The sequence below is a fragment of the Elephantulus edwardii genome, unplaced genomic scaffold, assembly GCF_000299155.1.
Source record: "Elephantulus edwardii isolate Elephantulus edwardi_28Jun2011 unplaced genomic scaffold, EleEdw1.0 scaffold00126, whole genome shotgun sequence".
Taxonomy (NCBI): domain Eukaryota; kingdom Metazoa; phylum Chordata; class Mammalia; order Macroscelidea; family Macroscelididae; genus Elephantulus; species Elephantulus edwardii.
This window is the reverse complement of record NW_006399876.1, coordinates 4,749,227-4,774,709: the sequence shown is the minus strand read 5'-3', so window position 1 is coordinate 4,774,709 and position 25,483 is coordinate 4,749,227. Positions and strand designations below refer to the sequence as shown.

The window sequence follows — 25,483 nt, the reverse complement described above, 5'->3', positions numbered from 1 at the left end:
GTGGAGGTGGCATTTGGGCTGTATTCTGTCTGTCCTGACTCACTGCCAGTCTGATGCTGAGTCGTCTTCTGTTGGTCGCTCCTCCCATGCTGACTTCAGGGTCCTCACCTGTGTGCTGGTGGGCCAGGAGAGAACAAAGGGAGAGAGTGGGCTTAGGGGTCAGGTCCTTGTCCCCTCACTAAATAACCATGGTGGTTAGGAATTTCACATCGTTGAGTGATATAGATGGTCTCCATTCAGCTGGTGATCAGAAGGTTGCTGGTTCAAGCCTGCCCAGCGGCCCCACCAAAGAGCCAGTTGGTGATGAGCTTTCATAGAGATTACAGCCACGCCTACAGGTTTGCCCCGGCGAACACATGAAGCAGTGGTGTTGGGTACTGTCTGCTACGCACAGCGGCCTCTGAACGACAGGTCTGAAACCGCCCGGTCCTGCAGCTCCTCTCCAGATCGGCTGCACCTAAGCCCATTGGGGTCGTTCATCTCGTGGGAAGTCTCTCTCTCCCTGGCCTCCACCTTCCCCAGAATGATGTCCTTTTCCAAGGACTGGCCTTGCCTAACAACATGCGCGCAGTATGGGAGACAGTCCCAGCATCCTTGGCCTGAAAGAGCAGCCTGGTTGCACATTCTCCAAGCTGACTGTTTCTCAGCGGTCCTGGGATATTCAGTGCTCTTCTCCATCATCACAGTTCACACACACAAATAGAACACTGAGTAACTGTGGCTGTGAGACTTGGTTCCCCGCATCTGAAACGGGGTGGCTGAGGGCTGGGCAGCCGCCCAGGGAAGCTCTGAGCCCAGCACCCCGCGTTTGCTCTGTGGACGTGTCCTCTGTCCCGGGGCTCCTCTTCCTGACTCCCCGCTTCTCTTCCCGCCCGCAGCCGCCACCTTCATGGAGCACTGGAAGCGGAAGCAGATGAGGCTCAATTACCGCTGGGACCTCACGGGCTTCGAGGAGGAGGAGGTGAGTGTGCTGGCCCCCAACTGAGCGATGCCCACCCTGGCCCAGGGGCGAAGGCAAGGCCACTCCTGTCTACCCCGCTCTTCTCCCTTGTTGCCAAGGAGACAGTCTCCTATCTGCTAAGATGTTCTTGATCTTCACATTCACGTAGACACCCTGCCCAGCAGAGTGGCCGTGAAAGCTCACCAGGGTTCCCAGCCCTGTAGGGACTGTTGATTGGGTCTGGATGACCTGGCAGGCAGTCCCCCAAAGCACCTGTGAGCAGGGGCCCCACAGTGCAAACGACACCTGCTAGTCAAAGCCCACTTCCTGCTCGCCACTGGACGTGGCTGGGGTTGGACACCATACAGAGGAGACCAGGGTGGGCATCTTCACGCGCCAAGTGAGGGAGGGGCCATAACCCTGGAGCCCACAGTAGGAGCGTTGCCACTGGTCCAGCCCATACATCCATGTCCACCTGAGACTCCCCAGTGGGACGCTGGTCCCTGACACAGCCAAGGGCCCCGGCAGAAGGTCTCCCCCTCACCCAGGCCACAGTTCTGTGCACATGTGATTTTTGCAAGGAGGGGACTCACGTGCCTTCGAATTGCTGTGTGAAAACCACTCCTCCACGTCTGTAGCCTCCTGCTGTGCACAGGATGCTGTGGGAGCGTGAAGGAGCTGAACCATAGTTAGCAGGAGAGGCCACGGCTCAGTGGGCCTGGCGGGCTCTGATGGGCTCTGATCTGTGGCTGTACATTGCCCCCACATTCTCTTGTCTCAAACAGGAGCCGAGAGCCAGCCCCCTAGATTGGCTCTGAGGGTGAGGTCTCATTAGACATGAGACCTAACGTCCCACCAGCCATCCCTGAGCCACCCCTGGGCCTGCTGAACTCTCAGCTTCATGGACAGAGCGTGTCCAGGATGCACGGCCATCCCAGGAGGGGAATCAGGGTGAACTCCGTGCTGGGGTGCCAGGGCCTGCATCAGCCAGTTCTCGAGGCAGGGGGCCATCCTGGCTCCTGTTTCCATGAGAGGGGTCTGGATAGAACAGAGCCTTGAGGCCTTTGGTGCCCTGGAGGGCACTTCAAAGCGCCCCCTCCAGCCTGTCCCTGGGCAGGGGGGTCTGGGGAAAGGTCCGTCCCCTGGCTTCCGCCACTCAGAGACCTGACTCTTACCTGGGCACTGGGATTTGGAGTTTGCTGAAATCTTGGAACAACTGCCTAGAAGCTTGAGTGAACTTCACAAGGCTAGCCCACACACCTCCACTCCATCCTCACCCCAGAGCCTCACTTGAGAATTGGTCACCTGAGGGGAAAGGGGACACCTCTCCACACAGTCTGAGCCCCTGATTCTGGTGCCTGAAGCAGACAAGTGGGTCTGATCACCTGAACTGCTGCACAGTCACTTGGCAATTTCCAAAACTGTAACCCCCAAGAGTGTTTTAAAGAAACTGACCTCAAGCAGTTCCTTGCGGAAATGACCTTTAGAGGATGTGACCAGGGAGATGCTGAGGGAAACAAGTACATAAACACTTGGCTAACAGAAAGGTTGGCGGTTCAGGGCTGCCCAAGGCAGTTCGGAAGAAAGGCCTGGCTGTCGGCCTCGGGAAACGCAGCCCAGAAGCCCCGAGCAGCACAATTCTACTCTAATGAGTGTGGGGCCACCTCGCAGCGGGGGCCATGACAGCACCCCGTCAGCTTTACAAAACAGCTCGAGTAACAAATCTCTCCCTTTCTGTTTTCTTCCTGGTTCCCTGAAGGAGGCGGTCAAGGTTTGGAATTTTTTGTGACTCCTCTGTCTCTCTAGCCTTTCTCCCGGGAAGAGGGGCCTCCTCGCACCTGCCACCTGTCTCTGCTCCAGGGTCTCCGTGCTCTGCCCACCCCGGCTCTCTTAACCCTTTCTTCTGTTCTAGCACCTTCTGCTGACCCACCCTCGCTCCTCTCCCCCGCGCTTGCTGACTCCACACTGCCCAATCGGACGTTCTTGGGGCCGGTTCACGGCTGGGTGTTTGCTGTGAGGAAGTGGGGGACAAGGGTGCTGTGGCCCAGATGTGGCCACCCCACAACTGGGGCTCCAGGCTGCTTCATAGGGGCAGCTTGAGCCACCACCCCAGCAGACTTGAGGGGCTCTGAATGAGAAGGGACAAGCAGCCTGCTGTGAACTGGCCCCGCTTCCTGCACCTGGCAGCACCGGCTAGCCTGCCCGCACCAAGGCCTCGGAGAGCGCCCGTGGGACCACCCTCCTGACTCAGTTTCTCCCACAGGATCATCCCAGAGCCGAATACGAAGCCAGAGTTTTGGAGAAGTCACTCAGAAAAGAATCCAAAAACAAAGAGGTATGGTGTCCCCCTCGCGGCGCCCCACCAGCTTGCTTCTCCGGCCAGAGACCCCAAGCACCCCGACTGCACACACCAGGGCCAGCTTACATGTCTGTAAAGGGCCAGGGAGTTCACATTACAGGCGTCAGAAACCGCCTTTACAGCTGCTCACTCCTGCCATTGTGGTGGAGGTGCCGTGCGAACCAGGGGCCAGTGTGCCAATAAAACTTTATTGATAAAAACCAGCAGCATGCCGGACTTGGCCCTCAAGCTGTTGTGAATCACACCCTGGTGTAGACGTGGAGTCCCCGGGTGGTATAAGCACTTCACTTGCTCAGCTGCTAGTCAGAGGATTGGTAGTTCAAGCCTGCCCAGAAGTGCCTAGAAAGAAAAGCCTGGCAAATATCAGCCACTGAAAACCCTGCAGGGTGCAGTTCTCCTCCGACGTGTGAGGGGGTTGCCCTGAGTCCCAGGCAAGTGGCTGCTGCCGACCCGTTCTTGATGTGCCTCCTGGGGGTGAATGCACAGTTCAGCAAGCACTTTGACAGCAAACCAAGCAGCTTCGAGCCCATTTCTCAATGCATTTGGCCACTCGGCCTTGTCTGTGTCCACCCTGCATTCCGTGTTGAACGATGAAGCAGGAAAGTTCGCCATGCTACGGTTCTTGGGAAAATGCCAACTCCAGTGTCGCATATAGATGCTGAGAATAGGAGAGAAAGTGGCTTTTCCAGTGCTGAAAGCTGCCATCTTCTTCTTTTTCTTTTTCCTGAAATGTCTTTTCAAACTGAGGTCTTGTCATGTACACAGAGACTTCCCTGCATGGCTCAAACAGTTCAGTGTCCACTTCCAGCTAAAACATTGGTGGTTCAAGCCCACAAAGAGGCACCTTGGTAGAGCCACCTGCCTTGAAGGTCCTGGAGCAGTTCTCTGTGCAGGGGTGCTGAAATACCCCTCGAGGGTGACTGAGGGTGACTGACCAGTCACCTGTGCTCAGTCTGAACCATCCTGACCCTCCAGAAGCCCATGCTGGTTTATGGTGACTCATCCCGTGGCAGGAAGAGGCACAAAGCCAGCCCTGGGTCGTGTCTTCCTCATGCTGGGACCCAGGAAGCTGGTGTGGTCCTTAGAGCGATTCAGAGCAAGGCTCCTCCAGTTCCGGTTTCCTGCTGTGGCCTTTGCCACTGTGGGCCTGATCAGAAATCCCCCCGACTCCCGCCTTCTCCTGTAATCGTGGTCGGAGTCCACTGTCTACTGTGGCTGGGGTGGTCACACACAGTCCCACGTTGGGAGTCACATGATGCTTTATGAAGCCGCAGAGCAGAGAACCTGGGGCCCACCTCAGTCCTCTTGCAGAAGAGGGATACACCTTCCTCAGTAGTCTCTTAGCCTCTAGCTAGGGCCTAATAGTGCAAAGAGAACAACCCCAAAATTCTGAGTCACCCGAAGAATGAGGAGCCTGCTTGTCTGGTACCACAGGTTATGAGCATGTCCCAGGCCCCTGGTCTGCCAAGGCGTCCCCTCAGACCAGCCCATGAGCCCCTCTGGACCTCATGTCCTCCTTGAAGTGAGAAGTGTGGACACCACTGTCCCTGCGGCCCCACAGGCCATGTCCCGTGGGGACTGGTTTCTGTACGAACCCTTAGCCTCAAGCCCGAGATGACTGAGGGGCCAGCTGCAGTGCCAGGGCACCCAAGTCCACCCACAGGCACCACGCAAGAAAGACCTGGCAACTGCCTTCTGCACACACTTCCACTCTGACATGCATGGGTGGCTGCCGTCTGAGCAGACCCCCTGGTTGGTGGACACTCAGCTTCTTGAGTTTCCTGAGGAAAAAAGCTCTGTGGCAGATGTGTGTCCATTTGAGACCAGCGGCCTGGCCGATGCCAAAGACTGGCCGTGAGCATTGTGGGGTGGACACACCCTGATACCTGGCTTTCTGCCCCCGGCCTCTGGCTTGGTTTGGATCTGAGCTCCTCGATCACATAAAAACAACAAAGGAACAGGGTGTCCCAGGACTCCTCATGGTGCCACTGCCCACCTTGACGGCCACACCTGCTTCTCCCCCTTGCATCTGGCTCCAGGCAGGTGTCCATGTGTTCATGCCCCCTCCCGGCCAGGATGCTGAGGGGGAAGGGGGATGAGCCCTAGTGGTGCAGTGCTTGAACACTCAACTTCTAACCCAGCAAAGGTAGGCAGTTCAAATCCAGCAGCTGCTCAGCGGGGGACACCGGGATGGTCAGCACACCTAAAGGTTACGTAAAGGCCTAGCGTTGTTGTAGTGAGTACATTAGCCAGCTGTAACTCCTGTTACAAAAGGCCCAGGAATGATTGAATGAAGTACCAATGTGATTTACAAACTTTAATTCAAATTTTTAAAAAAAAAATGTTCTTTAAAGAAAAGTAATGAAGGTTTTCCAGCTTTGGGACAGCTCGACCTTGTGCTGCAAGCTGGACCGAGTCCGCGGCTCTTAAAGGCAGAACGCGCGATTGGTTACAAAGAACAACTGCCACTTACGGTCTCCTGAGCCTGAGATTGTGGGTGTGGCCACCCGCGGTGGGCTGGGCATCCGGCCACCCTGGAGACACCTCGGCAGTGAGCTGGCCGAGGGGCTGTCCGGATGCGGGGACAGTGACGGCCAGCAGTCACCCTGTGCCTCTTAGCGCCTCATTGCCCGGTCCTCTCTTGTCCCCCCACCTGCTCCCAGAAGTGCCACCATGTGCCCGCGGAGTCGGCCAACAGATGGAAACAGAGGGTTAAGACCGCCATGGCAGGGGTGAAATTGGTACTTTGCCACCGCGGGCAGCCCTGTCCTGACTGCAGACGATTGAGTCAATTGTGTTTCTATTCTGTTTTTATTTTCTCTATCGTTTGATTGTTTTTAACCTTCACGGCCATGTTCCCTTGCCTTCTGCCAGCACCCCAAAGAGCTGGGATGTGTGTTGGGGTGTCACGTACCTCCTGGGTGGGTGTGTATTGGGGTGTCACGTACCGCCTGGGTGGGTGCGTAGGAGGGATGCACTGGCTGTGTTTTGCACCTTGTGGAACATGCTTGTCACCATCACCTGCCTGGCTGGACGTCTGGGTAACCTGCATGTTGCCTGTGAGAATGGCCTGCCATGTGGCGGGGGGCATCTCTGCTTTTTCTGTCTTAAAGGCCAGGCCACCTCCCCCCTCTTGAGACATTCCACCTTAGTGACCTCTACCCGAGGCTCCCTCACACCATGCTCTCCTGGAGCCCCGTCCCTCATGGCCCTGTGGCTTAGTGTCACATGTCCCTTGTGGCCCTGTGACCAGTCATTGGAGACATAGTGCGAGGCCCCTGCAGCAGCCCACATAGGGGAAGAAGAGAGCGTGGTCTGAGTGGTCGGGTACCACGTCCTAGGTCTTCTCATCTCAGAAGGAAGACTCACCCTTAGACGTGGCTTCTGCACACGCGGTCTTCCCCTGGGTGCGAGCCCGCACATCTGCAGGAAGTGTCCCCACTGGTAGTACCCACACGCAAAGGTCAGCCACGGCCCTGCCTATAGCCGGGTGGCCACACCTCCTGGGCCGTCCAGCCCCATGCGTCTTCCCAGATGACTGACCCTACCATGTGCTCGTCACCTGTCCATGTTGTACACACGCACACACACACCCTTGTCTCCACTGTGTCAGCCCCTTGAATGACCAGAGCCTGTTTCCCATTGCAGACAGACAAGGTAAAGCTGACCTGGCGAGACAGATTCCCTGCTTACTGCACTAACCTGGTCTCCATTGTCTTTATGGTAAGCCTCGTGGGGATGGGGACCCAGGAAAAGGAGTCTTGGACACCCGTGGGAAGGGGGACGCGGGACTGTGCTCACCTGGACCCAGGGTGATTCCTCACCTTCCTGGATGGCTAGAGAGACCTCATCACTGACCTGAAGCTGTGTGAGGGGCCAGAGTCCCAGTCACCCAGGGCTACTTGAGCTGGCCTCTGGCACACCACTTTGACGCTGAGCGTTGCCAAGTTCCTTACATATGCATCAGGAAAGCATCGCTGGGTAGCGTGCAGGTGGTCTCCCAGCCAATGTCCCTTGGGCACAGCCTCCACCATCTGTCAGGGCAACAGGTCTCAGCAGAGCTTCCAGAGGGAGGCTGACTAGGAAGAAAGGCCGGGTGATCTGATTCCAAAAGTCACCCATCCAATGTGAAATGAATGGATTCTGGCAAACGGGACCATGCCAGATCCCGGGGATGGTGTGGGCTGGGCAACACCACGTTCCTTTGTGCCCAAGATCTCTGCAAATCAAGGATTGATTAAATGACAGCTTACAGCAACATTATTTAAGACAAAAGTGAGGAGTTTAGTTTAAAATAAACTTAACAAATAAGTAACACACATTTGAGACATGAATTCTCACAGGTGACTGAGAGGCTGTGACACAGCCTTGTCGGCCCTGCTGCCTTCAAACCGCAGCTAAAACCTCAGCTGTAACTGACCTGCTGGTACCATCCAGTCTCTCCTGACTCAGAGAACCCCGTCTGACAGTACACCTGCCCCACAGAGGGCGTCCGGGACAGTCACCTGCTCAGGTGGACTTTGTGAAACAGAAGGACTAGAGAAGACTTCATTCAGAGGGGGCTCAAGAAAAGAATTATAACAGAACGTGCAATGATCCGGAGTTAGAAAACGGAAAGGGAAGAACGTACTTAGCATTTCTCAAACTGGAGAAAAACCGGCAGGCTCAAGTTAAAAAATCTGAAGGTCCTGTGGGTGGAATTGACAATTTCCATTTCTTCCTTAATGATCTCCAAAGTCCCCATATTCATAGTTCTCACACTCTACCTTCCTGTTTGTTCCTCCTCCTCTGTGATTCCCAATACGAAAGCTCAGTCTCCAGTGCCATATCTGCTAGTCTAGTCTAACTGTGCTCTGTTGAACACAGGGTTTTCTAAAGCCTGTTATTTCGGAAGTGAATGGCCTGACCTTCTCCCTAGTCTGTCTTAATCTAGGTGTTCCACTTTAGAGCAACATTCGACAGATAAGCATTTTATTCAAGAGAGCTGATGAGAGTATGCAGGTAACAGATCAGGTGTGGGTCTCTGGACCCACCTCTTGGGCCCATTCACCCTCGCCCCGCCCTGCCAGCATCCAGCTCAATTCTCTCTCCTTGAGCCTCCAGCATCACCCATCCCCTGCCCCCATCCAACTCTGGTTGATGGCTCAGGCCTCCCACCCCGTCTGTCCTCCCACTTCCTCTCCACTCCCCTGTGAGATTGGTGCATTGATGTTGGATCTTGGCTGAAAGCAGGGAGTACCAGAGGAACTTCTATCTGTGTTTCATTGATCATTGAGTATGCAAAGGCATTTGACTAGATGGATCACAATAAACTGTGGCTAACTCTGAGAAGAATGGAAGTCCCAGATTATTTGATTGTGCTTAACAAAAACATATACTTGGACCAGAAGGCAGTCATCAGAACAGAGCAAGGAAACACTGCATGGTTCAAAATTGGAAAGAGTGTACACCAGGCATGTGTCCTACCTCCATACCTGTTCAATCTATATGCAGAACAGATCATCCAGGAGGCTGGGCTCTATGAGGAGGAATGTGGCATCAGGATTGGAGGAAGGCTCATAAATAATCTGCATTATGCAAATGACACAGCCTTCCTTGCTGAAACTGAGGAGGACCTGAAGCGCTTGCTGCAGAAGGTCAAGGACTGCAGCCTTCAGTATGGATTGAAGTGCAACATCAAGAAAACAAAGATTCTCACCACTGGGCCGATTGGCAGCATCATGATAGACAGTGAAGAAATTGAGATTTTTTTTTAATAGCTTTAGTTTTCTTCGCTCCACAATCAACACTATTGGTACCAGCATCCAGAAAATCAAAAGACGTATTGCATTGAGGAAAGTCTGTCATCAGGAACCTCTCCAGAGTAACAAAAAGCAGCAATGTCAGGCTGGAGACTAAGGTGCGCCTGATCCAGGCCATAGTCTTCACAATTACTTGCTATGTATCAGACAGAAATCTGGACAATGAATAGGTATGATAGAAAGAAAATTGATATCTTAGAGCTGTGATGTTGAAGAAGAATACTGAATATACCTTGGACTGCTAGGAGAACAAACAAGTTCATCTTAGAGAGGGTGAAACCAGGCTGCTCCTTGAAGACAAGGATTCTGAGGTTTCATGTGCCATATTTTGGGCTTGTTGCAAGGAGGGACCAGTCCTTGGGGAGGGACATCATACTTGGAAGGGTGGAGGGATGGTGCAGGAGAGGAAGATGTTCAATGAGATGGATTGATACAGTGACTGGGGTAGATGTGTCAGAGACAATAAGGTTGGCACAGGATTCAGCAGGGTTCAGGGCTATTGTACATAGGGTTGCTTTGCTATGAGTTGCAAGCAACTTGTGGGCACATAACAATATCTAAAAAGTATTAGTCAATGTTTCAACTATTTCAGAAGGTAACATATAATCAAGAGCCAATGATATTGAAGGGAGAAGTCCAAGCTGCACTGAAGACTGGCAAAAATCAAGACTCTGGAACTGATGCAATGCCAATTGAGATGTTTCAATAAACTGAGACTACACTGGAGATGCCCACTCAACTATTTAAGACATTTAGAAGACAGCTACCTGCCCGAATGACGAGAAGAGGCCCATATTTATGTCTATCCTAAAATGATCCAAAAGAATGTGGAAATTATCAAACAGTATCACATGCAAGTAAAATTGTGCTGAAGATAATTTTTAAATAGCTGCAATGATAATGTATCCAAAGGGAACTACCAGAAATTCCAGCCTAATTCCGAACCGTGGAATGAGAGGTATCACTACTAGTGTTAGAAGGATCTTGGCTGAAAACAGATAATCCTAGAAAATTTTGTTGCCTAAGCAGATGGATTCAACTATCCGGATGATAACAAATTGTGGACGACCATGAAGATAATAAAGATTGCATTAATAAGCTTAATTGTGCTCATGCAGGACTTATCTGTTGACCAAGAGTCATTGAAAAGAATGAGGAGATACTTCATGGTTTAAACTGGGAAAAGTAATCTGTACACCAACACATAATCTGGAGAACTTGGACTCTGGGAAGAAAAATGTGGCATCAGAGTTGGAGGAAGAATCATCAACAACTTAAGACACACAGATGACGCAGCCTTGCTTGCTGAACTTGAAGAGGATTTGAAGCCCTTAGCGCAGAAGATCAAAGCCTTCAGTACAGATGCTATCTCATTATCAAGAGAACAAAATATCCTCACAACCGGGCCAGTGCCAACACCGTGATAAACAGAATATACGGAAATTGTTGAAGATTTCCTTTTGCTTAGATCCGCAGTCAACAACATGGAGTCAGCAGGCAAGGAAGCAAACAGTGTTGCCCTGGAAACGCTCCTGCCTCGGATCTCTGTTAAAAAGCCCAAGTATCACTTTGAGGATTAAGGTGCCCCTGACCACGGTCTTTTCAGCGACCTCATATCCATGCCAAAACTGGACAATGAATAAAGACCAAAGACAATTGATGCCTTTGAGTGAGTGCTGGCTACGATTAAACATAGCATGGCTGCCAGAGACAGGAACATCTTCATCATGGGGGAGACACAGGCAGACGCCCCTGACCAGGGAGGACGGTGAGGCATGAACCCCACTCTTTGGACACGTTTCCAGGGGTTATCATGTGACCAGGACACTGTTAGCAGGAACTAGCCCTGGGAAAGGAGGCCATGCTTGGTCAGCAAAAGAGAGAAAGTCTTTCAGGAACTGGATTGGCACGAAGGCTGCAGCACTGACTGACTGTGAGGCTGCCCCAACCAGGCAATGGCTTGTCCCGTCATACGTGTGGTTTGTGAGTCAGAAGTGGCACCTAAAACAACAGTCTTTGTGGGGGTAAGTCCCCCGGTTCTCACGGTGCTGCCAGGCCACTTAGAGCTACAAGCCTTAGGGTTCGCAGCCATCCACGGGGCCAGAGCTCTGCACCACCAGCCTCCTAACGCTGAGGTACCTGAGCCTGTCCTCTTCTGCCCTCGCTGCTGGTCAGCTCCTGCCACAGACAGCCTGGCCTGGGGGCTGAACATCCCTAGATGCACCCAGCAGGCTGGCTGAGCAAGGAGCACTGAGTGAGCATGTGCCTGTCGTGAGCCACCGTGGTGAGACGGTGAATGAGATGACCAGCCTAAGCCTGGCCCTGAGCTGGAGTTCTGACCCAGGATGGGGCTGGTCAGGGCATGACCAGCCATAGTCCGTGTCCTGCTGAGTCACCTCGCAGGCCGGTCTGCCTGCTTTTCTGTAGAGGCTGACAGAGCTGGCCTCCAGGCCGGGCAGGGACATCCAGGGAGGGAGTTGGCTCTAGAAGGCTCTAGTGATTTTTCCAAGGAAAGCCCCGGGCAGGGAGGGTCCCAGCCTCCCCACTGCTGCCTCGGGCGTGGTGTGGGCTGCTGGCTCCTTCCTGCAGGTGTGGCCATGGCTTAGTCACCACAGGAGTCGATTTACTGGAGCAGAGTTTAAAGCAGTTTCCTTGAGGTTTCTGAGGCTGCTGTGGCCTCCCTCAGAGACCAGCAGACCAGCCCAGAGACACAGCACAGCCCTGTCCCTTCCAGGGCTGCCCAGAGGCCATGCGTCCCTCTCACGGACAGGCCTCATGTGAGCAATACCACAAGACACTAGGCACCTCCACGCGGTGACATGCAGCTGATATTTGAAGGAACACCTACCTCGTTGGTCTCTCATCTAACCTTAAATGTGGTGCCACAAGCAGTTGCCTTCAACTGCTGACATAAAGGTCAGTGGTTCAAATCCACCCAGTGGCACCTTGGAAGAAAGGCCTGACAATCTGACTCCATAAAGACAGTTACTCTTGTGTATCACCGAGTCCCATTTGTGGTGTCCCGGTAGGACAAAGCAAACGTGCCCCATAGGGATGCCAAGGCTCTCATCTTTACAGAACAGATTTCCAGGCCTTTTCTCCTTCTCCTTTCTCACGGCTTCCCTTTCAGTTAGCAGCCAAGCACATAATCACTGTGTCACCAGCCTTCCTTGGTTTGAGCTGCTGACCTCAGAATTAACAGCAGAACACTTTAACCTTGGTGCCATGAGAATCCCAGGAGCACAGCTGTAATGTGTGGGGTCACGTGAGTCAGAATCAGCAAGCAGGGGGTTGCCCTGATAATCTAAAGGTGGTCCTTCTCCGATGGTTCGAATCCACTAGCAGCTCCTTGGGAGAAAGATAGGCAATCTCCTTCTGTGACATGCAGACTCTGACAACCTGCAGGAAGGCCACTATGAGTTGATTCCAACTTGACAGCAATGAGAGTAAGTCTTGCGAGTTGTGTAGTGTCTCTCTAGATCCTCATCAGTTTTCAGTGTTGCATAGTACTCCACTCAATAGATGTACCAGTTTGTCTACACTGTACGACATGGATGAGTCTAAAGAACATTACGCTGAGTGAGTTAACCCTGCCACAAAGGGACATGGGCAGTATGAGGCCACTGTTACAAAATCAAGAAGAATGGAGAGCAATTGGGGTGGGGGAGGGAGAGACAGGGAAAACAGGAAGAGCACGGACAGGTGAAGAACACGGCATTGGAACAGGCGGAGGGAAGGTAATTCTGAAAAGACGGGTTGATAAGATTTTATGAGAAATGCTACTCATAAGTTGGTACAGGACATGTTTGTGGGAATGACGGGAAGGAAGGGGGCGTCTGTCTAAATATGTGACTGAAAAGTCAGTAAAAAAAGGGGGGGGAAAGAATCTTACAAGTTAAAGGAGCCCTGGTGGCACAGTGGTTAAAGAATTCAGCTGCTAACTATAAGGGCAGTGGTTCAAACCCACCAGCCTCCCCGTGGAAGGACGATGAGGTGGTCTGCGTCAGTGAAGACTAAGCCTTGGGCACTCTGTGGGCGGCACTGTCCTCCGGGGCCCTGGGAGCCAGAACCAGCTCAGCGGTAGTGGATTGCTTAGCCAGTTCTCCCGCAGTGGGGAGAATTTGGGAAGGTTGCGCACCCAGGTCAGGGGAATGGCTTTCCCAATTCCATTAGGGCTTTTGAAGAGAGAGCTCAGACAACTGGATGATTCGTTTAACATGTCACAGGCTTGTCCCTGAAGCCAGCACCCCATGACATTGGGAGCCACAGCCCAGGCCTAACAGGGTGCTGCGGGCCAGTGGTGAGCTTGGCAAGATGAGGGAATTGCCCTCGGGGTCTGTACAGACCCCAGGTTGAAGGGTCCTGGACCACTCACCTCTCCCAGGCAGACCTTCAGGGGCTGACCACGCACATCCACCACCTCTCCCTTCCCAGGACACCCTGGGTGGGACAGAGCATTTGTTCCTCTCAAAGTGACCATGGAGAATCACTCCAGCAAGGGTCAAAGGAGGATCTATCAGGATCTTGGCACCTCGCAGCAGCATTTACGTGAAGCAACAGAGAGAGAAGGGGGTCAGGAGAAGGAGGAGATTGGAATGGGTGGCCAATTGCTTCCACCAACAACTGCCTCCTTTGCCACGAGACTGGAACGAGGTGATGTCTGGCTGTTATTACTGAACATTTTTTAGGAAAAAAATCCTCTTAAAAGACTCCTGATCAAAGGGGAAAAAATGAAAAACAGAATTTTCAGCTGCAATGGAATCCAGACTTTCTGGAGCTGTGGAGGCTGAGTGAAACCTTACTCTTGAAACCATTGTCCTCAGAACATCTCTAAAAATTTCTCCTGATGACTTCTTCAAAGAAGAGTCTATGGGCTCAAATTGACATGAGAAACTGGGAAGTATAGACAGGAACTTGATGAGTGCTAAGTGTATATCAAGGGGAGGAACAGTGAGGACAGGAGGGTGAAGGGGCTGCAGAACTCAACAGTCTGCGTCACTGGCCTGTGCTTGGAGAGGCTGGAGCTGGAGTGCATGCTGCTGGGAATCTAGTCTCAACGACTAGGAGTAAGATCAGTTGAGAACATATGGAAGGCAGTCCATGCAGCACAGCATGTCTGACACACGTGGACACCAGGCGGCCCAGTCCGCTCAGTGTCAACCGGCCTGATCCTGAAAAGACACCAACTTTGCTTGGGGTGCATCTGCTGTCAGCTGGAGGGCTGGAGGGTAGGGGCAGAGCTGGGCAGAGGGCAGGACGGGCCATCCAGGTAAGGCTGCAGTGTGCTCATTCCACGCTGTGGCTCTGGGGCCATGAGGGGGTCCCCCACCGAGAGTGTACCCCATGGGAATGCCCCACCTAGAGTGTGCCTGTCCAGGTAAGGCCCCAGTGCACTGATTCCATGCTGTGGCTTTGGGGCCACGAGGGGGTCCCCCACCGAGAGTGTACCCCATGGGGATGCCCCGCCTAGGGTGTGCCTGTCCAGGTAAGGCCCCAGTGCGCTGATTCCATGCTGTGGTTCTGGGGCCACCAGGGGTTCACCCACTGAGAGTGTGCCCCTCCTGCCAACAGATCGCGGTGACATTTGCCATTGTCCTCGGTGTGATCATCTACCGGATCTCCATGGCCGCCGCCTTGGCCGTGAATTCCTCGCCCTCCGTGCGCTCCAACATCCGTGTCACGGTCACGGCCACTGCCGTCATCATCAACCTGGTGGTCATCATCCTGCTGGACGAGGTCTACGGCTGCATAGCACGCTGGCTCACAAAGATTGGTGAGTGCCCACTTTGGGGGTGACAGTGCCTGGGAAGCACGGTGGGCGCCCCAGCGCCCTGGAATCAGGCAGCCAGAGGGGGGAATGCCTGTGGCTGTGGAGATAACTTCTTGAGCCTCAATGTCCTGCTCTCAGTGAGAAGCACAGAGCTTCCTCCTGGCTGTCACTGCAGAGGGCGCACTGGTGGCCCAGTGCATAAGGCATCATGCTGCCATCCCTAAGGCAGGTGGTTTGAGTCCACCAGCTGCCCCAGGAGAAGGGTGGGTGTCTCATCCTGCGTCATTCACTGCTCACCAGCACAGTGAATGCTCAATGGAGCGTGCTGCGTCTCAGTCCTCGCCAGGTTGGATTACCTAGTGAGCGGGCAAGCCGGGGCTTACGCATCTCTCCCTGCGAATCTGCAATGAACCGTTTCAGATTGTTCTGTGGGTGTCAAATAACTGGGCGCTGGCATATCTGAGTAATTTAACTTAGTTCTAAGATAAAACTCCATTTAAAATTAAGCAAAGATTTTAATTTCTATCTTTCTGAAGAAAACTATTCAGCACTTCCCCCCCTCCCCCCCGCCAGTCAGAAAACCAGGGTTGTTTGGGTTTGTTTGGGTTTTTTTTTTTTCTTTCTTTCAATTGAAATGTTACTATTCAAATAGCAAAGAAGACGAGAATCAGAATTTCAAGCCTAGAAAAAGAATCGCGTAATATTTTTTAAGTACCTTATTCTTGTCTACAAAGATCATGGTGAAGGTTCTTAGTCTTGGAAAACCCACCTTAATTATCAGTTGGCTAGAAAATTGACCCAACAGTAATAAATGAAGTTGTTGTTGTTGTTATGTGCTGTTGAAAACCCTCCAGCAGTTTTCAAAGGCTGCAAATCACAGAGGAGGAGTGTGCCCATCTTTCTCCTGCGGAGCAGTGTGTGGATTTGAACCACCTGCCTTTGGGTTTGCAGTGCACCTCCTTACCTACTAGACCACCAGGAGCTAGAAACTCTAACTAGTTTTGTAACCAAGACAGATACACGGGTGTCATGCCTTTATACCTTCAATCTTACTCTCAGATTAAATTTTCTCTTGCTGAGAACTTTGCACAGAATTTCTGCAAGTTTTCTTTGCAAGTTTGTAACTGGCTAGAAAGACAGAGCCTCGCTGTAAAAGTCTTGACTGTTTATAACACAAAGAATGCAGAGATTCTGCCTTTAACTTGTGAAAATAAACTTGTTCTCTTCGCCCGCTCTCTGACAGTTGCCTGTAAATTGTCTGAGCTGCTCACACGCCCCCTCAGCCAGACAGGCACTGTTTATATTTCAGAGGCTGCAGATTAGCATTGACTCAACCTTCACTTCTTAAATTAATGGTCAGCTTTCTCATCTCAACAATTCAACTAGAATTGGCCTGATCTACAATCAATCCCAAGACCCTCCCTTCACACATCTAAATGTTTACAGTGTGCTTTGGAACTAGGATTTAAATTGTAGCAGGAGATAAGAAGTAAAAGTTCAGCTAGGAACTGATGGTAAGAAAGCTTGTAGTTTGACAGTTCCTCCCTGCCCTGCACTCCCCTTACGATGTAAAGCTGTTGCCTTCGTTTGATTTACCAAATAAAAACTCGAGCCTCTTGCGGGATGCTGCGTAGTCCTATCTCAAGAAATGAAATGATTCCTACATTAAGACTTTGGTCCTAATTTCTAAACACCCACCAGTCTAGTGTTTTCACTGAGAAGTGCTTGGTTACTAACCTGCATTGGTGAGTAGACTGATGGCTAAGAGCAATGGAGCTCAGCGCGGGCCCCCCTGCTCTTAGGCACCCTGTTCCTGTCAGGGGTTCCAGTTTGACAAGAGGCTCTAGGAAGGTGCTATGAGGTTGGGAGAGAGACAATACCTATCAGACCTTCCCGTTGAATCTTTGATGCTGGGGGAAAAAATGTGAAAACGTTCACTATGGACTGAGAAGGGTGCATGGTTGGCCCATACCCTACTTACTGGGCTCCCTATCACAGAGTGCCAAGAGATCAAAGATAGTCTTGGAGAAGGTGCAGCCAGAGTGCTCCTTGGAGGCAGGGAAGACAAAGCTTCGTGTCTCTTTGGGCATGCTGCTAGGAGAGACTTCCTTGGAGAGGGTCATCGTGCTTGGAAAGGTGGAAGGTCAGTGAGAAGGACATCGTGCTTGGAAAGGTGGAGGGTCAGCGAAAGAAAGGAAGACCCTCAACGAGATGGGTTGACACAGTGACTGCCTCCATGGGCTCAGGTATGTCCAGGATGGTGAGGACGGCCCCGGATCAGACAGGGTTCAGAGCTGTTGTTCACAGCGTCGCTGGGAAGTCGTCCTCGACTTGATGGCATGTGATTACAACATCCCTTCAGGGACTGGACCTGAAAAAATGCTTGGATTCTGCAGGAAGGTCCTGTCGGGTTAGGAGGGAGACAGGAGCCAACCAGACCTGGAAGCAGAGTCTCTGTTGTGGTGGAGAAATGGGAAGGCGTTCACTCGAGATGAGTGAGGAATCCCACGAATCCAGTGGTTACGGTACTTCCCGAGTGAGCAAGCGAGCACTGCAGGGAGAGCTGTCCTAACAATAGTGCAGCTGTTCCTTGAAGAGCAGCAACGCAGCGCCTTATGCCTCACGGTGCAGGGGCGGAGCCTGGGTGCAGGGGCGGAGCCTGCATTCAGGCGTGACTCCTGCAGGAAGCCCTCCGGGTCTGTCCCAGCTTCACCTGCCCTCCCTCCACTTCCCCTACTTACATTGATGTCTTTCTGCCCTTTCCATCATTCATAAGGGCTTAGGGTTAGGGTCAGCTCCATGATGGGCCCATGAAGAGAACAAAAGAAAAAGCCCTACTGCCAAATAGGAAGCCTTGGCGGCTTGGTGGTATGGAGCTGTGCTACCAGCCCAAAAGCACACAGTTCCAGTCCACCAGCTGCTCCTTGGTAGACGGGCCATCTCCTCCCACGCGATTTACTGCTCGTGAAAGCCCGCTGGACGGTCAGCCATGACCCCACGTACACGCAGCAGCCTTTCCACACAGCGTCCTATTCACAGGGGTCAGGGCTGGGCAAGGCAAGGCTGGTCACTGCACTGTGGGTGCTTCCCCATGGGTGCCAGCATGCCCCTGTCCCCCCTCTCCTTCCAGAGGTCCCAAAGACAGAGAAGAGCTTCGAAGAGAGACTCATCTTCAAGGCATTCCTGCTCAAGTTTGTCAACTCCTACACCCCAATCTTCTATGTGGCTTTCTTCAAAGGCAGGTAGGGACCGTGTCATTGCTGGAATGCCAATCAACCCCAATCAACTCCTCCTGTTCCTGGGAAAGGCACCCGCACCTCTGTCCTAGTGGGGACCCTTCAAGCCCAGTGTAGTCTAGACATCCACTAGGATCCCCCAAGAAGGCCAGAGTAGGGGGCCCTTGACAGCAACTATGGGTGCCCAGGGTGGCCAAAGGAGTCAAGAGGGTGAGTGCCCCTGATGAGAAAGGGGTGAGGTGTATGCTGTGCAGCTGCCAGCCACCTCACAGGAGGCTCAGGGACACCTGCTTACCTGGGCTGCCATGGCATCCCACCCCACCATGCCTCTGCCCACCCAGAGGCCCAGGCCCCCTCTGTTCTAGGAATCCCCACAGCACCCTTACTCTATGCACCCCATAGACAGCTGGGAGGCAGCCTGCCTAAGCCACCTAGGCTTCACCCACACGACCTCCTCCACCACTGCTTCCATCCAGCCTGTCCATTCCTGTGCCAGCTGCCCGCACCCCAGCCTATCCAAGGTCTCCAGCTTGTCCAAGGTCCCCAGCATGGTCCCGGGCCGATGGCCCTCAACCACACACCCCCAGTCTAGTCCCTCCTATCCCAGTCAGGTTCCCCCACCCCAACCTGTCCATGGTCCCCACCCCCACCCAAGGCTGACCTCAGTCCCCAGCGTTGCCCTGTGCCCCTATTCCTTCGAAGGAGAACAGAGTCTCATGGCCAAGTGCATTCTGTATCCAAGCAGCCCTTGAGGCCTCACCATGCTGCAGTCCCCCCTCCCCAGACTCTTCCTGCATTCCTTACAGTCTGGGGGCCTCCTGTGAAGTCCACACATCTCCTCCCTCCCCCGCAAGCTTGGCAAGAAAACATGAGCATTTGGCTCGTTCAGAGCACCGTGGTGGTCTTTCCAGATTAAATCAGGCCCCAAGAAAGGCTCATAAGTCCACTCTCTGGGCACCGACCCAGCACATGGCTCCCCTGGGTGGTCTCCCTGAGCCCAGCACAGCCCCCTGACTTCCACCCCTCGCCACAGGTTCGTGGGACGCCCCGGAGACTACGTGTACATTTTCCACTCTTTCCGGATGGAGGAGGTAACTGGGACTCTGCTGCCCCCTGACCCGCTGCCCCCACCTCCCCGACTCAGGGTGGGAGTCACCATGGGACAGGCTAACTCCACAAAGTGTCAGACGAGGGGCAGGCTGATGGGCTTTGATCTTATTTTCCAATTCTCCTAAAAGAGGAATGTCTCCTCAGAGGTAATGAAGGAAAAAGAGGAACACCCGATTTTATCCTGGCTTTTGTATTTTGGAATTCCCCACACACCCCAAAACCCCGAGTGCTTCAGTGATTGAAATGAATTCCTGAGAAAGGGACAGAACTGGGCTGCCTCTTTGTGCTATAAACGTTAAATATGGAGGAGCTCTGGAGAGATGGGGACTAAAGCCTTGGGATGCTAAGCTGGGGGTTCAAGCCCACCCACCGCTCCTCAGGAGAGACAGACAGTGTATTTCTATAAAGACATACAGCCGTGGAACCCCCCGGGGCAGCAGTGAGTCAGACATGCCCTCAAACAAGAGGCTGTGTCTGGTTTCCAAGGCGAGTGGTATTTACCTTCAGTTCAGTGGCTTGGCCACAGCCGGCCTGGACACCAGTGCACCCTCTTCCTCTGAGTCATGGGACGTGGATTTCCTCAGCTATCTGTCCCACAACCCATGGCCCCACCATCAGATCAAGCCAGGGTTCAGGTCTCAGAATAGCTGATCAGCATTTCCAATTTACAGACTAATTCATCAGAAAATATGATATAAAGTGTTGGTATGGGCTTCAGGTCCTGGGTGATCCAGCTGCTGGTGCGGTCAGCTGAGTGCCCACCCCTGCACATCCCAGAGCATGGGCCCCAGCAGCAGTAGCAGGTGTTCATAAAAGGTTCACAGAGTGCCCTTGCCTGGCCTGGCTTTGCCCTCTGAGAAGACATCCTGTCATACTCTGGGAGGATGGAGGGGCTGCAAAATAAATGCCTTTGCAAAACAGAATAAGAGTGAAAGGGCAGCCTTGCTTTTTATGCAATTGATACTCCCTGAGACTTCTTTTTTTAATTTTTTAATTTTATTATTTGTATGTGTGTACCATCAAATTGGATCTGACTGGTATAGGAGGAGATTGCCCCTCCTCCCGCAGAGCACCTGGTGGATTTGAACATTGTACCTCTAGGATTACAGTGCAGCTTCTTGCCACTAGGACACCAGAGCTCCCCAAGACTTCTTTGAAGAGTTTGGCTCAGAACTCATGAAGGCCTTGGGTCAGCTCCAGGGGTCACTCAGCTTCCATGCCCTCCTTTCCTGGGGTGAGCTGAGTTTACAGCCTGCCTGCTGACTCTGCCACCAGGGCTGGCTTTGACCTTTTGAGTGCCTGACCCCCAGCCAAGGGCTGCATGACCCACTGGGCACAAACCCTTGGGGCTGGAAGCTGGAGCACTGCCTCACCTTCCCAGCCAGGTGTACCTCAGTTCACTGCGACAGTGCAGACTTTTGGGTGGGCATTGGGGCACACAGGATGGGCACTGGCCCTGGAGGAAGAAGGCCTGAGTTCTAGCCCCACCAGTGCCCATTCCCTAGCAGAGTGCTCGCCCCTCTGGGCCCTGGTTGAGGCCCCTTCTTGTCCAGGAGGCCTGTGAGCAAGGTTTGTGAGTTCTCTGTGGCTGCTGTGACAACATGCTACATGCTGGGGGCCGAAAAAAACAGTAACTTTACTCGCTTACTAGTCCAGAAGCTAGACAGCAAAGCCAGTGTGTTGGCAGGGCCATACCATCTGCAGGCTGTTGTGGGGTCCTTCCTGCCTCTCCCCGCCTTTCCCACCTGCTGGGGCCCCATGGGTCCTGGCTTGTGGCTGCACTCCTCCTGTCTCTGCTCGTGTCTTCCCTTTGTGTCTCGCTGTGTTCCTTTTTTTCCCTTCTTTTTTAATTATTATTTTTTGTGTGTGTACCGTCAAATCAGATCTGACTGGCACAGGAGGAGATTGTCCCTCCTTCTCCAGCAGAACATCTGGTGGATTCGAACCGTGCACCTCTGGGATTGCAGTGCAGCTTCTTGCCACTAGGCCACCAGAGCTGCCTTTTTTTTTGTGATTTTAATGAAAGTTTACATAAGAGTTCAATTTTCATTTATTCATAGTTTTCATATTTTACCACCTCTCCCTCCCTTCCCCCTTCCCCAGTTCACGTTTTTATTATTATTATTATTATTATTATTATTGTTATTGTTATTATTATTATTCTTATTCATTCATTGTTACAATGCTACCTCCCCTCCCCCTCCCCGTCCTCTTCGCAATGTGCCATTGTCATACGTATAATGCTGATCACATATTCCTTTTAAATAATTCTTTCCTTTATCTGTTCCAATATAGTGTTCATTATTCACCCCCTCTTTTCTTACTTTCCCCCCAGCCCCCATGTCAGTCCTGTTTTATAACAGCAGTGTTATGCAGTATTTGTCCTTTTGTGACTGAGGTATTTCACTCAGCATAATGTCCTTGAGGGTAGCCCATGTTGTGTAATATTTTATGAGTTCCTTGTTTTTCAGTGCTGTGTAGTATTCCACTATGTGGATCTATATATACCATACTCTTTCTATCCATTCATCTGTTGATGGGCACTTGGTTTGCTTCCATCTCTGCTTTTGTGACTAGCGCAGCAATAAACATGGGTGTGCATCTCTCTGCGTTCTTACAACACCCATTACATCAGATCAGGGCTGAGATGGAGGAGTTGGGAGGGCCACGTCCCCGCACAGGCCCAAGGGTGGTCCTTCCTCGCTGCTTCTGGTTTGTGCCTGTGGTCCTGGGCCCACGGCAGCACTGCTTCCACTGTCGCTCTTGTCATCTTTCCTGTGTCTCTGTGTCTCTGTCCCAAATCTCCCTCAGCAGTCAGGGCCACCTTCTCCAGGAAGAAGGAGCCCTGGTGGTGCAGATGTCAAGCATTGGGCAGTAACTGAAGGGTTGGAGATTCTAACCCACCCACCACTTGGTGGAAGAAAACTGAGGCCAGCATTGGACACCTTCAGGCAGTTCTGCTCTGCCCCGTTGGTGGGCATACGTCAGAATGGACTCGCTGGCACATAAGTGCAGTCTGAGGTCATGTTGATGCAATTCCACCTGCAGAGAAAGGTCCCATTCCCAGATCAGGACTCTGGGACACCCCCCCCCCAGGCGGGCCAGAGCCTCCCTGGTCAGCCGGGCGGACGCTGACTGGCTCTTTGTTTGCAGTGTGCACCAGGCGGCTGTCTGATGGAGCTCTGCATTCAACTCAGCATTATCATGCTGGGCAAGCAGCTCATCCAGAACAACCTCTTCGAGATCGGCATCCCGTGAGTCTGCACTCCCACATCGGCCTCCCTGAGCCACAGCCTCCCTGAGCCACAGCCTCCCTGAGCCACAGCCTCCCCACACGCACAGCCTCCCCACACGCACAGCCTCCCCTCAACACAGCCTCTACACACACATAGCCTACACACACACACAGCCTCCACACACACACAGCCTCCCCGCACACACAGCCTCCCCACATGCACAGCCCACACACACACACAGCCTCCCCACATGCACAGCCTCCCCACACGCACAGCCTCCCCTCAACACAGCCTCCCTGAGCCACAGCCTCCCTGAGCTGCAGCCTCCCCTCAACACAGCCTCCCCACATGCACAGCCTCCCCTCACACACAGCCTCCCTAAGCCACAGCCTCCCCACATGCACAACCTCCCCTCAACACAGCCTCCCTGAGCCACAGCCTCCCGACATACACAGCCTCCCTGAGCCACAGCCTCCCTGAGCTGCAGCCTCCCCACACGCACAGCCTCCCCACACACACAGCCTCCACACACACAGCCTACCTGCACACACAGCCTCTCCACACACAGCCTCCCCATACCCAGACTCCCCTCACACACAGCCTCCCCACATGCACAGCCTCCCCGCACACACAGCCTCCACACACACACAGCCTCCCCACACCCAGACTCCACACGCACACACACAGCCTCCCTGCACACACAGCCTCCCTGCACACACAGCCTACCCACACACACAGCCTCCCCACATGCACAGCCTCCCCTCACACACAGCCTCCCTGAGCCACAGCCTCCCCATGTGCACAGCCTCCCTGCACACACAGCCTCCTCACACACAGCCTCCCCACATGCACAGCCTCCCTGCACACACAGCCTCCACACACACACAGCCTCCACACACACAGCCTCCACACACACAGCCTCCATACACACACACAGCCTCCCCTCACACACAGCCTCCACACACACAGCCTCCCCTCTCAGCCTCCCCGCACACACAGCCTCCCCGCACACACAGCCTCCCCGCACACACAGCCTCCTCACACACACAGCCTCCACACACACAGCCTCCCCTCACACACAGCCTCCCTGAGCCACAGCCTCCCCACATGCACAGCCTCCCCACATGCACAGCTTCCCCTCAACACAGCCTCCCTGAGCCACAGCCTCCCCTCAACACAGCCTCCCCACATGCACAGCCTCCCCGCACACACAGCCTCCCCACACCCAGACTCCCCTCACACACAGCCTCCACACACACACATCCTCCCTGCACACACAGCCTCCCCACACACACAGCCTCAGCCATGTCCATCCACCAGAGGGAGACCTTCCTAGGAGCAACCCCTCCCCACAAGCCCCCATCTCCCTGAAGAGACCCTCACTGAGGTACACTCTCCCCACATGCCCCTTCTACCCAAGGAGACCTGAACTGAGGCATAGCTTCCCCACAGGCGTGGCCTTCCCAGGGTGCAGCCTCCACACATACATCCATCCACCCAACAGAGACCCTCTCTAATGCACATCCTCCTTACATTCCTCCATCCACCTTAGGGTGACTCACCCCAGAACACACCCTCAAGGTGGTACAGCCTCCCTCAGTACACAGTCCAGGAGTTGGTCATCCCCATTACAGACCCTCCTCTCTGTGCCCCTCCTCACCAGCTGGCCACAAGGCCAGGTCCTACTGGTTCTCATCCGGGCAGGGGGTGGGCGCAGGAACAGGGAGATGGCAAAGGTGGTACAGTCTTCCAGAGACAGAGGGGAAAGGACCAGTGAATCCTGGGTCCCAAATCAGCTAGCTGAGGGTGCAGGGAAGCACCAGATACCCCTAAACTCGTGTGCCTACTTCCTGGAGATGCCAAATGGAGTATTGGGGTGCTCTTCTTCCTTACCTTATTGGCCTTTGAGAATCCAGGCCCTGACCCTCACAGAAGCTTTGAAAAGTGGGGCTGTTGGACTGTTTCCAGACACCCTATCACGCTGCTCCCCAAAAGTCCGGCATGGGCACGGCCCTGTTCCATTGCTGCCCACCTCCACCCACTGCCCCAGAGCTGGGCCTGCTCCTTGAGCCTCAGCCAGGAGACCTGGTACTTCAGTGGTTAAAGCACTTAGCTCCTATCAAAAGGTCAGCAGTTCAAGCCCCCCAGCCACTCAAAAAAGAAAAATGACTAGAGCTTTGGCAGCTCCCCAGGGCGGCTCTCTGTCCTGCAGGCTCCGCGTGCACCAGAACTCACTCTGCTGGCCGTGGCCTTGGTGCCTCAGTGTCCCTAAGTGGCTAGCAAGCACTGACTCTGGTTATTTGGGGGGCAGGACAAATGACACCATCAGTGTGTTGTTAGGTGCCGTGGAGTCGAGTACGACTCATAGCGACTCTGAGCAGCAGCCCTGAGCCCTGCCCCGTGCTCTCCTCATCCTCCCTGCCGTACGTGAGCCCGTGGCGTGGCCGCAGTCACTGTGTCAGTCTATCTCACTGAGCGTCTGCCCCTCCGTTGCTGACCCGCCGCTTTCCCAAGCCTGATGTCTTTTTCCAGGGACTAGCCCCTTCTAACACTGATATCAGTACCAATGTCATCAATGGTGATGCGTGAAGAGATCGATTGCCGTTTCAGGGGTGCCTGGGGAGGGGGACACGGGAGCCCCTGGGCTTTCCTGCCTGGCTGACACAGGCTCACTCTGCTTCCAGCAAAATGAAGAAGCTGATCCGCTACCTGAAGTTGAAGCGGCGCCGTGCCTCGGACCGCGAGGAGTACATGAAGAAGAAGCAGCGCTACGAGGTGGACTACAATCTGGAGCCCTTCGCGGGCCTCACCCCCGAGTACATGGAGATGAGTGAGTGAGCGGGCCCCTCCTAGAGGGCCTGCCAGGTGTGGGCTGTCCACCCGTCACAGCCCCCCGAGTACATAGAGATGAGTGAGTGAGCGGGCCCCTCACAGAGGGAGGGCCTGCCAGGTGTGGGCTGTCCACCCGTCACAGCCCCCCGAGTACATAGAGATGAGTGAGTGAGCAGGGCCCCTCACGGAGGGCCTGCCA

The 25,483-nt window shown here is 53.6% G+C and overlaps 1 protein-coding gene across 1 annotated transcript in view; it reads left to right on the top strand.

Moving 5' to 3' along the window:
- Positions 1–25,483, top strand: part of ANO1 (anoctamin 1, calcium activated chloride channel) — a 110,773-nt gene that overhangs the window by 66,965 nt on the left and 18,325 nt on the right. Inside the window, exons 12-21 of the mRNA XM_006893227.1 lie at positions 879–961; positions 2,700–2,711; positions 3,204–3,275; positions 5,963–6,040; positions 6,948–7,022; positions 14,672–14,873; positions 18,001–18,112; positions 19,140–19,197; positions 22,370–22,470; positions 25,137–25,282. Coding sequence (XP_006893289.1) covers positions 879–961; positions 2,700–2,711; positions 3,204–3,275; positions 5,963–6,040; positions 6,948–7,022; positions 14,672–14,873; positions 18,001–18,112; positions 19,140–19,197; positions 22,370–22,470; positions 25,137–25,282 — 939 coding nt within the window. The remainder of the gene's footprint in view (positions 1–878; positions 962–2,699; positions 2,712–3,203; positions 3,276–5,962; positions 6,041–6,947; positions 7,023–14,671; positions 14,874–18,000; positions 18,113–19,139; positions 19,198–22,369; positions 22,471–25,136; positions 25,283–25,483) is intronic.